The 14,712-nt window shown below is 43.2% G+C and overlaps 1 protein-coding gene across 1 annotated transcript in view; it reads right to left on the minus strand.

Annotated features, from left to right (window-relative positions):
• mlphb (melanophilin b) overlaps positions 1-14,712 on the minus strand; it is a 111,912-nt gene that overhangs the window by 2,508 nt on the left and 94,692 nt on the right. Inside the window, exons 13-15 of the mRNA XM_067987917.1 lie at positions 10,353-10,445; positions 3,716-3,782; positions 148-248 (exon numbers count right to left, since the gene is read on the minus strand). Coding sequence (XP_067844018.1) covers positions 148-248; positions 3,716-3,782; positions 10,353-10,445 — 261 coding nt within the window. The remainder of the gene's footprint in view (positions 1-147; positions 249-3,715; positions 3,783-10,352; positions 10,446-14,712) is intronic.

Raw genomic sequence — 14,712 nt, forward strand, 5'->3', positions numbered from 1 at the left:
TGGAGGCCCGGAATCATACAGCGCAGAAGTCTGCTGAGGACTACAGGTGAAGGGGAAGCAAGCCACAAAAGGCTCCAGGCCATGTTATGAGAAGTATTGTACTTCTTTGCACCAGGACCCTCACAATAAGATGGAGACTCAACATACCCCAAAAACACGGTCCAATCTCCTGCTCTTGTTACTTGGATTCCGTTGGGTGAGCGATCCTCTGTACTGTGAATTTCGATCAAATGCATCACTCTTGACAGCTGTGGAAAAGGAATATTAATTACTAAAAGGCAATATATATTTATATATTATATATAGTTATAATTATCAGACGGAACAGGCTGGGGCTCTTTTCTCTAGAAAAGAGAAAGCTGAGGGGTGACCCAATAGTGGTCTTTAAAATTATGAAGGGGTTTGATAGGGTAAATGTAGAGAAGATGTTCCAACTTGTGGGGGAGTCCAAAACTAGGGGTCATAAATTTAAGATGATCACTAATAAATCCAGTAAGGAATTCAGAAGAAAAATCTTTACTCAGAGAGTGGTGAGAATGTGGAACTTGCTACCACATGGAATAGTTGAGGCGAATAACATAGATGCATTTAAGGGGCAGTTAGATAAGTACATGAGGGAGAAAGGAATACAAGGATGTGCTGATAGGGTTGAATGGGAGAAGGCTTGTGTGGAGCATAAACGCAGGCATAGACCAGTTGGGCCGAATGGCCTATTACTGTGCTGTAAATTCTATGTAATAGCATATTTATAAATCAGACATGTTTATTGTAGCTTCCATATCCTTTTCCCTAGGCCTTTAAGAAAAATTAAAATTGCATCACTGACTGTGAAAATATGGCAATCTTGATGTTGACTTTTTTTTGAAAGGGAAGGAAGGACGTGGGCCCCTCTATTTTTCAGCTTATTTTCACCCTCCCAATTTATTCAATTTTCCTCAGATGGCCAATTGTCTGGTTTTTAACATCTCCTCTTCCTCTGGTAATTTTAATAACTGAAAATCAGATAGTAAAACATTCATTTACAATTAATGCATTTAAAAAGAAAACACACTGTACACATGAATTGAACCTGGTCTGTACAGTTCAGAACCACAGTAAGTGCTGCATTTACCCACAAAACCATTGGGAAGTTTCTAAAGTTAGGTAGTGAGGTCTTATGACAGGAGTGAGATTGTGATAGTTACGGAGGACCCTGACACCTTCGTCACGGCCTTTTGAGTTGAGAAAAAAACTCCCATCAGATCTGGAGTTTTCCTTTTTCAATGAATGAGCCAGACCCCGAGGTCATTTTGGGTGTAATACTGAGTTGCAGCCATCCTGTCCTGTAGAATTGATGAACTGTGCTGTTTTTGTCCCAAGTTTCTCACCTCCTCTCCCAAAAAAACTATCGCTTGGCAGATTATGGTTCTGCAGATGCTGGCAGTCCTCTGGCCCCAAATGTAGGTTGAGAGTGTTAGCTGAATATTCAACCATAGGTGGCATCACAAATGAGCCTGTCCTGCCTTGGTATCCATATATGCACTTTGCAGCATGTCTGCTAAACAGTGATTAGGAGCAGAAACCCCACCAGATTTTTCCCCTCCCCTGCAGTGTGTAGAATCCACAGGATGCACTGCAGCAACTCGCCAAGGCTTCTTCGCCAGCACCTCCCAAACCTGCAACCTCTACCGCCTAGAAGGACAAGGGCAGCAGGTGTATAGGAGCACCATCATCTCCAAGTTCCCTGCCAAGTCACACACCTTCCTGACTAGGACATATATCGCCGTTCCTTCATCGTCGCTGGGTCAAAATCCTGTAACTCCCTACCTAACAGCACTGTGGGTGCACTTTCACCATATGGACTGCAGGGGTTCAAAAAGGGGGCTCACCACCACCTTCTCATGGGCAACTAGGGATGGGCAATAAATGCTGGCCTTGCCAGCGAAGCCCATATCCCAAAAATGAATATAAAAAAAAGCCCAGAGCCCAATTGCAGTACCCCCACTACTGTTTCGGCTAAGACCAGCTAACTCAGCACAGACTGAGGATTAAACATGGGATCTCCCGTGCCTGTAAGTCTCAGTTCCATTACACAGGACAGTGAAGCCACAGACATCTGTGGATACCAGAGCTCGCTGTTTAACATGGAACAGGCTTTGTGCTTAGGGAAATTCTGCAATGCTCGTAGACAATACAAATGCTTTTTATGGTATCCTTGGGAAGGAGCCTTGGAAAAATGTGTTCACCACCTTTTGGCCGCTGACATCGACAAACATCAAGGGAAAATTGATCAAAATTACAAATAAACCACTGCTGGTCTGATAGACAATTCTTCTCCAACCTTGAGCTTCTTTAAATATTGCTGTTTAAAAGCACTATTGTATTTTGGCCATTAGGGACACCTGAAGGTTTGTTACAATCCACCCTAATTGACTTTGACGGCGTGCGCTTTTTCTTCCAAAAAGATTCTCCATCTTACACATGACTGAAATAATTCATTTAACATTTATATGTCAATGATTTATTTCAAATGACTTGCTGCCTCTCCCTAGATTCTCAGTGGTGAATGCGTAAGAAGGGGGCTGGACAAAGCCATTCACTAACCCCTGACATTAAAGGGGAAGAGAAGTATTTGCGACAATCATTTTCCAACATAGATGTCCCTTTATGATTAGTCTTGGTGTCTTTAATTAAAAAAATATAAATACCCTACAATACCTTAGTGTCAGGAGCACGTCGTCATTTAACTAATTAATGTCATGGTGATAATATCTATTTTAAAGATGCAAGTGTGAAACTTTCTTAAAATGTTCGAAGACAACACTGACAATGAGGTGTCTCCACCACTTTCCTTAGCGCTTCAATAACTGATCGTTAGCATGACTTTTGCTCTCGCTCACTTCCCTGTAATAGATTCCATCACTATGACTTTCCTAAATTAAATGCTTGCACCTGGGACTTACTATGGATATTAAAAATATTTATTTGAAAACAAATACTTCTAATTGTTTTTTTATTAAAGGCACCAAGACTACTGATGAGAGGTAATTCATGGTGGGGAGGAGGAAGAAAAGTGTTTGTTTCCTACACATTCCTTCCCCTTTAAGCCATGTACACAACATAAATTAAATTAAACATTAAAATAATATTTAGATTGTATAGGCCAGAGCTCAGTAATCTGGTAGCAATCTTGACTGCTCAAGATATTGTCCCAGTGTTATTTTTTAGAAACACATTTCAATACCAAACATGTAGATTGTAGGAGGAAAGGAAAACTATTGGAAAGAAGATAGATTTGAGGGGCAGGGAAAAAATAAGTTGGAGCAGGAAACAGTACGATGAATCTCAATTTTAACACCATGAGGATGCAGGGAAGGATGAAGAACATGTAAGAAGGTTGAGCAGCATAAGAAATTAAAGGAGTAAGAGGAAAGGGGAAAGAAAATGAGCTGAAAGGGTGGGGCGGAAGAGGAGGAAAGATTAAATAAAGCACTAGTGAGTAATCATCATTATGGAACAAAGAGAATAGATAAGAGGAAAGGGAACTAGGTTAAGCAAAACAGTCTGGCAAACACCTCAGGTACAACATCTTTGTGGGTCATAGCAGCATTGATGAGAATTGTCAGTTGTACTACAATCTAAGACCACCAACCCACATTCCAATCAAAATTATTACCAATATTCTATTCAAAATGTACAGAAATTCTAATTAAAATTATTAATATTTCTAACTGACTTTTTGATTCCTTATTTCCAGTTGGATTTGAATTTTTCTGATGAGGAGGCTGCTGCACCATCATTGCCTGTAAAAGATAGGTACATTAGTTAAACAAATCGGTTGCAAAATGAATCATCATTCATACATATCACACACGCACAGGTTATAGATTATTTCTCCATGCGCAAATAAAGCCTCCATGTACATCATGATTCTCAAGGATTAAGAGAATGTAGGACTGATAATTGTGACCAGGGCTTTCCAGAGGCACTCTCTGCATCTGTGCAAAAATGAGCTCACCTCAGCCCTTAATGCAACAGCAACTCATCGTAATATTTAAATTTTGCTCTCACTGTGTAACCAAGGACGTTCTGGGAGAACATAAAATTCATCAGGGTGAGAATTCCTGAACCTAAGAGCCTGCTGACAAGAAGGGGATGGCACCTGACCAGCAGTGGCCTTTAGGACCAACATTTTGGCAGCAGGTAAGTTGGGTGGCCCTATTGGAAGAACAGCATCACACAGGTAAAAACATTTTTAAAAAACTCTTGAGGTCTTCTCTTGCAGCACTCATTTGTAAAGGGCACTGAATGACTGGAGGACTCTGCAGGCTTTCCAGTCTCTTGATGGGAAGCAGGCCTCATTTGAATGAGAATGGGGCCTTTATGGCACTTGCTCAAACATTGCACTCTCTCGGGTAGAGTAGCCCTTTGCACCCAATTATTCAGGAAGTTATCAGTCACTGTGAGTACATATATAGTAACAAGATTATTCAAGATAAAGCAACTTTATACTTCAATTTGAGCCCAAATTATTTGTTTCTTTTTTACAGGCTCCAGCTTTCTCTCCAGCCCTCCTATCCTCTCCTGATCAGCCACCCTCTGGTAACTTGCCCAAGCTGCCATTCTTTTCAATGTAAACCTAGACAGTGAGTGCCACTGGATAACTGTCTGGAGGGCACCACAGCTGAGCCTATTCTGTCCTCACCAAATGTCCATTTTCCAGCAAGAGTCACAATCTAGCAATTAGGAACAGACATCCGAAGCTGATTTTTCCCCTCCTTAGAACTGAGGCACCAAGCCAATTGGAGCATTTCATCCACTACCCCAACAACAATCAGCTAATGTCCTATGTACTGGGGATCAAACTTGAAACTTTCCTGGCTTGTTGGCTCAGTTCCACAATGCGCAGTCTACTGACCAACTGAACAAGCATCATCAGGCTTTTTAAACCAAAGCAATCACTTACAATCTCTACCTAATTCTTCTCTGTAGCTGAACTTTTCAAACTTCCACGATTTATCTTCTAAGTGGTGGACTGAAAGACATTTATACTCTTTTGAAGGAGACAATCCACTTAATGTTTTCCACTCTGTTGTCCACCTGAATGGCATTAACTTTTCTACGATTGAAGGATAAATTCCCCAGTAAGTTTAAAATTTCACCCATGGCCCCTACAAAGACACACATGGAGATTTTACTAGCAATTCTAGTTTGTAAACTTGGACAAAGTACATCCAAGATAGAGTGGAAATCAGACATGGAGCTTGGTGCTTTAGCGGGTAGGTGGTGACTAAAATAACTGTCAAATTCCAAGGCAAGGAGTGTGATTGTTTGTCATGCAGATATCATATCTCCTGCCAAATGAATGTATCAAGATACATGTTTAACAATATTAAATGATAATCATAGGAACATACAGCACAGAAGGAAGCCATTTGGCCCATTGTGCCTGTGCCGGCTCTTTGAAAGAGCTATCCATTAGTCCCACTCCCTTGCTCTTTCCCCGTAGCCCTGCAAATATATTTTCAAGTATTCATCCAATTCCCTTAGGAAAGTTACTATTGAATCTGCTTCCACCACCTTTTCATGTAGTGCATTTCAGATCATAACAACTCGCTGTGTTAAAAAATTTCTCCTCATCTCCCCCCTGGTTCTTTTGTCAATTTCCTTAAGTCTGTGTGCTCTGGTTACCAACCCTCCTGCCAGTAGGAACAGTTTCTCCTTATTTACTCTATCAAAACCCTTCATAATTTGGAACATCTCTATTATATCTCCCCTTAACTTCTCTGCTCTAAGGAGAACAAAGGAATACAATGTTCAACAAATGCATTAGAAGTAGAATCATAGAAAAGGTTACAGCACGGAAGGAGGCCACTTGGCCCATCGAGTCCATGCTGGCTCTATGCAAGAGCAATCCAGCTAGTCCCACTCCCCTGCCCTATCCCCGTAGCCCTGCAATTATTTCCTTTCAAGTACTTATCCAGTTCCCTTTTGAAAGCCACGTTGAATCTGCTTCCACCACCCCCCCAGGTAGTGCATTCCAGATCCTAAACACTCGTTGCGTAAAAAAGTTTTTCCTCATGTCACCTTTGATTCTTTTGCCAATCACCTTAAAGCTATGTCCTTTGGCTCTTGACCCTTCCACTAATAGGAACAGTTCTCTCTATCTGTTCTGTCTAGAACCCTCATGATTTTAAAAATGTCTATCAATTCTCCTCTCAACCTTCTTTGTTCCAAGGAGAACAACCCCAGCTTGTCCAGTCTATCCACGTAACTGAAGTCCCTCATCCCTGGAATCATTCTAGCAAATCTTTTCTGCACCCTCTTTAAGGCCTTCACATCTTTCCTAAAGTGCGGTGCCCAGAACTGGACACAATACTCCAGCTGTGGTCGAATCAATGTTTTATAATGGTTCATCTTGACTTCCTTGCTTTTGTACTCTCGGCCTCTATTTATGAAGCCCAGGATCCCATCTGCTTTTTTATCCGCTTTCTCAACCTGCCCTTCCACTTTCAATGAACTGTGCATATATACCCACAGATCTCTCTGCTCCTGTATCCATTTTAGAATTGTGCCCTCTAGTTTATATTGCCACTCCTTGTTCTTCCTACTGAAATGTATCACTTCTCATTTTTCTGTTTTAAATTTCATCTGGCAGGTGTCCGCCCATTCCACCAGCCTGTTTATATCCTCCTCACTGTTCACTACATTTCCAAGTTTTGTGTCATCCGCAAATTTTGAAATTGTGCCCTGTACACCCAAGTCCAAGTCATTAATATATATTAAGAAAAGCAGTGGTCCCAGCACCGACCCCTGGGGAACACCACTGTACACTTCCCTCCAATCCGAAAAACAACCCTTCATCATTACTCTCTGCTTCCTGTTATTTAGCCAATTTTGTATTGACTATTGTATTTGTATTGCCCCCTTTATTCCATGGGCTTCAACCTTGATGACAAGCCTATTATGCGGCACTTTATCAAACGGTGGAACCAAGGAAGATCACTATTCCCAACAATACTATCCACACTTGAGGAAAAAGTTATCTTCAAATTTCTCCCCCCACTGCCCCCCCCACCCCACTATTAAACCCTGTAGGGTGATGGGGACGTTGGATAGGAATTATCTCCTGACTTCTGTTGGTTTGTCATAATTATTTTTATTTTGTCCCTCCCTTCCCTCAAAAGTCCCAGCTCATGCTGGAGAATAGCTCCAGACACTGACTCCCATCCAGTATCTCTTCAAAGTGACAACGTTTCAAGTTTGAGCTTAGGCAGGGAGTGCCAGCGAGCTATTTAACAGTGAGGGTATCACTTAGCCCCAGCCCTTCCTCAATTGATGTCGACACACAAATATTATACAACTGGGTAGTGATCAAGAAGTGGGAACCCATGGCTGGTTTTCCCTCTCTCTGACCAGTGGACAGTGCAACCAATTATAACAGCCCCAACGCAGCCTGGCCGAGATCAGCTAACTTAGTAAAGACCAGGGATTGAACCCTCGCACCTTCCTCACCTTTACGACAATGTCTTTAGCAACTGAAGCAGTGGGGAGCTTGCCAGCATTTTCTTAGCCATATAAACAGACACTTCCAGTTCATGGACTTTGTCGGACCCTCTGTTTCCCACTATAATTTAGTAAATATCGGTGCCATCACACTACTGGGTGTATTCTATAGGCCACCCCAATAGTGGCAAAGGTATTGAGGAGCAAATTTGCAGGGAAATTACTGAGAGGTGCAAAAGCTATAGAGTAGTGATAACTATCCTAATATAATTGTAAACAATTTTACAACACCAAGTTATAGTCCAGCAATTTTATTTTAAATTCACAAGCTTTCGGAGATTTTCTCCTTCCTCAGGCAAATGTTTCAAGAGCTCCTAATATATCCTAATATAGACTGAGATAACAATAATAATGTAAGGGGCACAGGGGGGGAGGAATTTTTGAAATGTGTCCAGGATAACTTTCTTGACCAGTATGTTTCTGGCCCAATGAGGAAGAAGGCATTGCTGGACTTGGTTCTACGGAATGAGGTGGGCCAAGTGGAGCAATTGTCAGTGGGGGAGCAGTTAGGGAGCAGTGATCATAGTATCATAAGGTTTAGAATAGCGATGGAAAAGTACACGGACCACTCTAAAGTAAAAATACTCAATTGGAGGAGGGCCAGTTTCAATGGGATGAGAACAGATCTGGCCCAGGTAAATTGGAATCAAAGATGGGCAGGCAAAACTGTAATTGAACAGTGGGCAGCCTTTAAGGGGGGGGGTGGTTCGGGTACAGTCTACGCACATTCCCATGAGGCAGAAAGGTAGGGCAATTAAAGCCAGAGCTCCCTGGATGACAAAAGAGATAGTGAATAAGATGAAATGGAAAAAAGAGGCATGTGACAGATGTCAGGTTGATAACACAAGTGAGAACCAGGGCAGAATATAGAAAGTTCAGAGGGGAAGTGAAAAAGGAAATAAGAGGGGCAAAGAGAGAGTATGAGAATAGACTGACGGCCAACATAAAAGGGAATCTAAAAGTCTTCGACAGGCATGTAAACAGTAAATGGGTAGTAAAAGGAGGGGTGGGGCTGATTAGGGACCATAAAGGAGATCTACTCATGGAGGCAGAGGTGATGGCTGAGGTACTAAATTAATACTTTGCATCTGTCTTTACCCAGGAAGAAGATGCTGCCACAGTCTCAGTAAAGGTAGATATAGTTGAGATACTGGATGGGCTAAATATTGATAAAGAAGAGGTACTTGAAAGGCTAGCTATACTTAAAGTAGGTAAGTCACCCGGTCCGGATGGGATGCATCCTAGGCTGCTGAGGGATGTAAGGGTGGTAATTGCAGAGGTACTGGCCATAATCTTCCAAACATCCGTAGATACGGGGGTGGTGCCAGAGGACTGGAGAATTGCAAATGTTACACCCTTGTTCAAAAAAGGGTGTAAGGATAAACACAGCAACTATAGGCCAGTCAGTTTAACCTCAGTGGTGGGGAAACTTATAGAAACGATAATCCAGGACAGAATTAACAGTCACTTGGATGAGGGTGGATTGATTATGGAAAGCCAGCATGGATTTGTTAAAGGCAAATCGTGTTTAACTAACCTGATAGAATTTTTTGACGAGGTAACAGAGAGGGTAGATGAGGGCAATGCAGTTGATGTGGTGTATATGGATTTTCAAAAGGCGTTTGATAAAGTGCCGCACGATAGGCTTATCATCAAGATTGCGGCCCATGGAATAAAGGGTGCAGTAGCAACATAAATACAGAATTGGCTAAGAGACAGGAAACAGAGTGTCATGGTGAACGGTTGTTTTTCAGACTGGATGGAGGTGTACAGTGGTGTTCCCCAGGGGTCAGTGCTGGGACCACTGCTTTTCTTGATATATATTAATGACTTGGACTTGGGTGTACAGGGCACAATTTCAAAATTTGCAGATGATACAAAACTTGGAAGAGTAGTGAACAGTGAGGAGGATAGTGACAGACTTCAAGAGGATATAGACAGGCTGGTGGCATGGGCGGAAACGTGGCAGATGAAATTTAACGCTGAAAAATGCGAAGTGATACATTTCGGTAGGAAGAACGAGGAGAGGCAATATAAACTAGAGGGCACAACTCTAAAAGGGGTACACGAACAGGGAGATCTGGGGGTATATTTGCTCAAATCGTTGAAGGTGGCAGGGTAGGCTGAGAAAGTGGTTAAAAAAGCATATGGGATCCTGGGCTTTATAAATAGAAGTATAGAGTACAAAAGTCATGATCAACTTTATAAAACACTTGTTCGGCTACAACTGGAGTATTGTGTCCAGTTCTGGGCACCACACTTCAGGAAAGATGTGAAGGCCTTAGAGAGGGTGCAGAAGAGATTTACTAGAATGATTCCAGGGATGAGGGACTTTAGTTACGTGGATAGACTGGAGAAGCTGGGTTGTTCTCCTTGGAACAGAGACAGTCGCGAGGAGATTTGATAAAAGTATTCAAAATCATGATGGGTCTAGACAGAGTAGATAGAGAGAAACTGTTCCCATTGGCAGAAGGGTCATGGACCAGAGGACATATATTTAAGGTGTTTGGCAAAAGAACCAAAGGTGACATGAGGAAAAACTTTTTTTTTACACAGCGAGTGGTTAGGATCTGGAATTCACTGCCCGAGGGGGTGGTGGAGGCAGATTCAATCATGGCCTTCAAAAGGGAACTGGATAAGTACTTGAAAGAAAAAAATTTGCAGGGCCAAGGGGAAACGGCAGGGAAGTGGGACTAGCTGGATTGCTCTTGTATAGAGCCAGTGCGGACTTGATGGGCTAAATGGCCTCCTTCCATGCTGTAACTTTTCTATGATTCTATGAAATACATTGACACCCACACACAGACCTGTCCATCTTGCTTCCTTTTGGGCTTATCCTCAGTTGAAACATTCATCCCAGCAGCACTCAGAGCTGCAATCCGGTTTTCTATGTCAGAAACCTGCATTACAAAACCGCACTGACATTTCAAAAGCAGATACATTGAGTTTTCTCGTTTAAAGAAACAGTGCACTCTTTTCTTTTCTCCTTGCATTCTGTTCCCCCCGCACACTATGTAGCATTCATTGACCAGGATGGTGGGCTGCCAAATGAGTCCCAAATTGCAACCAATCTTATGCTCAGAGCCTCCCTCTGGTCAGCTCTGTGGATTGCTTTGATTGCCATTAAGGGAATAGCCAGGGGAAGAACACAAAATTATATTTGTGAGACTAAATCCAATCAATATATGTCTGTTAATGACATATAATTGCGGAATGCACACAGAGATAGAACACACTATCTACAGAGATAGAAACTGTAGACTTTTTTGGTGGCCTTTTGGGGTGAGAGAGAGGGTGCTTTATGTTGCTACAGCAATCTTGTGAACGGACATTTCTGAGCCTTGGAGAGCCACCATACTCATTTATGTTGACCATGAAAATGTCAACCAAAACACCCCCAATGTTTCTGCAAGTTTTCCAATGAGCAGCTCAGCCACACACATAGACAAAGTCCTAGGTTTGATCCTAAGACTATGCTGTTCATAGTTGGGGTGCCAGTAGGGGCACTATAATTGCTCTCAGTTGTAACTGCTGTTCTCATAAGGAGTATAAAGTAGAAGGTTATCTGCCACAGTACAGAGTGAATGGACTGCATTGCGAACAGAGTGGGAACTTGAGAATTTGTTGAGAGGGGGAATTAGGTGTAGAGGGGAAAGGACAGTGAACAGACAGGAAGAGCTCTGAGAGCGGGAGCAGGGACCAGAGCGGCAGAGGCAAGTAAATAAAATTCAGGGATCGAAGGCCTAAGCCTACTTGGAGCAGCGGAGGCAGTAAATCATCAGGATAAATTCAGTGGGATTGAAAGGAGTGACGTCATAGGACAGCATGTAGGTGATTGATTGGTAGAAGGCCCGAGAGGAGAGCGAGAGCGGGAGGCAATAAAGCAGCGTAGAAGGCCCGAGAGGGGAGTGAGAGCGGGAGGCAATAAAGCAGCGTAGAAGGCCCGAGAGGGGAGTGAGAGCGGGAGGCAATAAAGCAGCGTAGAAGGCCCAAGAGGGGAGTGAGAGCGGGAGGCAATAAAGCAGTGGTAGAAGGCCCGAGAGGAGAGTGAGAGGATTTTTGAAAGGCATTCAATAAGGTGCTACATAAAAGGTTGTTACACAAGAGAAAGGCTCATGGGGTTGGGGTAACATATTAGCATGGATAGAGGATTAGTTAACGGACAGCAAAGAGAGTAGGGATAAACGGGTCATTTTCAGGTTGGCAGGCTGTAACGTGTAATCGCAAGGATCGGTGCTGGGGCCTCAGCTATTTACAATGTACATTAATGACTTTGATGAAGGGACCAAGTGTAATGTATCCAAGTTTGCTGACGATAAAAGCTAGGTGGGAAAGTAATCTGTGAGGAGGACACAGAGAGTCTGCAAAGGGATATAGACAGGTTAAGTGAATGGGCAAGAAGGTGGCAGATAGAATATAATGTGGGGAAATGTGAGGTTATTCACTTTGTTAGGAAGAATAGAAAAACAGAATATTTTTTAAATGGTGAGAAACTATTAAATGTTGGTGTCCAGAGAGACTTGTGTGTCCTGGTACAATAAACACAAAAGTTAGCATGCAGGTACAGCAAGCAATTTGGAAGGGAAATGGCATGTTGGCCTTTATTGCAAGGGGGTTGGAGTACAAGAGTAAGGAAGTCTTACTACAATTGTACAGGGCTTTGGTGAGACCTCACCTTGAGTACTGCGTACAGTTTTGGTCTCCTTATCTAAGGATACACTTGCCTTAGAGGCGGAGCAACGAAGGTTCACTGGATTAATTCCTGGGATGAGAGGGTTGTCCTACGAGGAGAGGTTGAGTAGAATGGGCCTATACTCTCTGGAGTTTAGAAGAATGAGAGGTGATCTCATTGAAACATATACGATTTTGAGGGGGCTTGACAGTGTAGATGCTGAAAGGTTGTTTCCCTTGGATGGAGAGTCTAGAACTAGAGGGCATAGTCGCAGGATAAGGGGTCGGCCATTCAAGACTGAGATGAGGAGGAATTTCTTCACTCAGATGGTTGTGAATCTTTGGAATTCTCTACCCCTGAGGGCTGTGGATGCTGAGTTGTTGAGTATATTCAAGGCTGAGATAGATAAATTTTTAGACTCTAGGGGAATCAACGGATATGGGGATTGGGTAGGAAAGTGGAGTTGAGATTGAAGATCAGCCATGATCTGATTGAATGGTGGAGGAGGCTCGAGGGATCGTATGGCCTACTCCTGCTCCTATTTCTTATGTTCTTATGTTCTCAGAAGGGGAATATTAGCCAGTTTTCCTGTTACTGTTCATTATCCAGCGGTCCCGCTGAAAATACGCAGTTGAGGATATGATCAGATTCTGCTGTACTGGCCCTTGCAATTGAGTAGCCTGTTCACATTTACCGTCAAAGCTCAGACATGAATAATGGCAATTTGAGCAAGATTCTGGAAGACACCTGGCACGTGTAGAACTGTATCCCCACAAGAAATCATTGTGTGCAGGAGAGGAGAAATTTGGCATAGAAAATTGGAGAGAAAAAGAAAGTATCAAGCAAGATAGGCAACTAGCCAAGTATGAAAATTAGGTTAGATAAATATACTGTAGTTTTGCTTGATTTACCTTTGGTGGGGATTAAATCAGAACCTTTCTTCAGGAGATAATGGATAGAATCCATAATGGAGTGGACATGGTCTGTAGAAGGATTGGGCTCAATGGGCTGACTGCCTCTTTGGTCAGAGCTAGGCCTGTGTTGGTGGGGAATGCCAGGCACACACATCCTCTGAAGCGATAATACAGGCCATTCTGTCCTCATACAGGAGTTGAGAAAAGGATGCTGGTTAGGAGAGCGTGGAGAAATCCAGCCTCGAGGTTATGAACACATGGACTGGGCTTTCAGCAGCAGATGGAAAGAGGTGGGAGCTGAAGGAATGTTGCTGAAGTGGCAATGGAGTGAATATGTGATGAGATTAGCAACAAAGGAGCCAGTTGTATAACTTGGAGTCTCCCTGCTATCCCAAATGGAAGGAGGGAAGAAGATTTGGGAGAGGCAGTCAATCAGGGCTTCTCTCATGTAACTCCTGGCAGCTGGTTTTGCTGTGGTGTTGGCAGAGGCCTGGGAGGAAGGAAGCTGAGTTCAGGGATCGATCAGCATGCCAAGGTTCTGCATCTCCTGACTAAACCTGCGATGGCAGCAAGAGAGGCTGATGGACTCAAGGTCAGAGGCACATAGGTATCAGTAGGATCTGAAAAAATGGCTATGGTTTTTCAGACATGAAATTGGACAGGCAGTTGGAGAGTATAGCACAGCTTTTAGATTGATGAAGAAGGCAGAGTGATGCAGCTGGGTTTCATCAGTACGCTTGAGGAGGCTGACCCCATGCTTCCAGATGATGCCGCTAAGAGGTAACAAGTAGACGATGAAAAGGTAGTGGACCATGAATGGACCCCTAGAGAACATTCGAGGTGATTGTGTAGGCAGAAAAGCAGAAGCTGTTCACAGCAATGCAGTGGCTGTATTATGTCAGGTATGATCAGAACCAGGAGAGAGCAGTGCCATGGAGGTGGACTGCAGATAAAAGATGCTGAAAGAGAGTGAAATGGCCGACTGTGTCAAAGATGGAGTAACTAGTGAGGAAGATGAAGAGAGACAGAAAACCATGGTTACAATCACATAGAATGTCATTTGTGACTTAGACCAGTGTGGTTTTGATGCTTGGTAGGACAGAAACCAGTTTGGTGGGTATCAAGTAAGCAGTGGGGACATAGTTGTGAGGCAACGATATATATCAGGATTTTGGACAGTAATTGGAGAGAATGGAGGGGGTAAGGGATGGATTTTTTGAAGAATGGGGTGCTAACATCAGTCTTCAAAGAGAGAGAGATGGAGCTGGTTCATCTTGTCAGCAAGCATGGGGATAGGTGGATAGGAGCTGGAACGGCAGGGAATCGAGGGAGCAGCTGAAGGCTTAATGGACGAGATGAGTGTGTTAGGGGCTGAGAGTGAAATTGAGGACAAACAGCAGGGAACAGAATGGTTGAGGGCTTGGTTGGATAGAAAGCAAGAAAGGGGGAAAGTTGATGGACACTCAGTGGCAGCAGCCATGCCAATGGCTTTGATTTTGGACACGATAAAGTCACTGAGTTCCTCATATTAAGGTTTCGAGGTGAGGAGTGAGTAGGCGGTTTGTGGTCAAGTGGAAGAGT

This window comes from Heptranchias perlo, chromosome 7 (genome assembly GCF_035084215.1).
Source record: "Heptranchias perlo isolate sHepPer1 chromosome 7, sHepPer1.hap1, whole genome shotgun sequence".
NCBI classification, from domain to species: Eukaryota; Metazoa; Chordata; class Chondrichthyes; order Hexanchiformes; family Hexanchidae; genus Heptranchias; species Heptranchias perlo.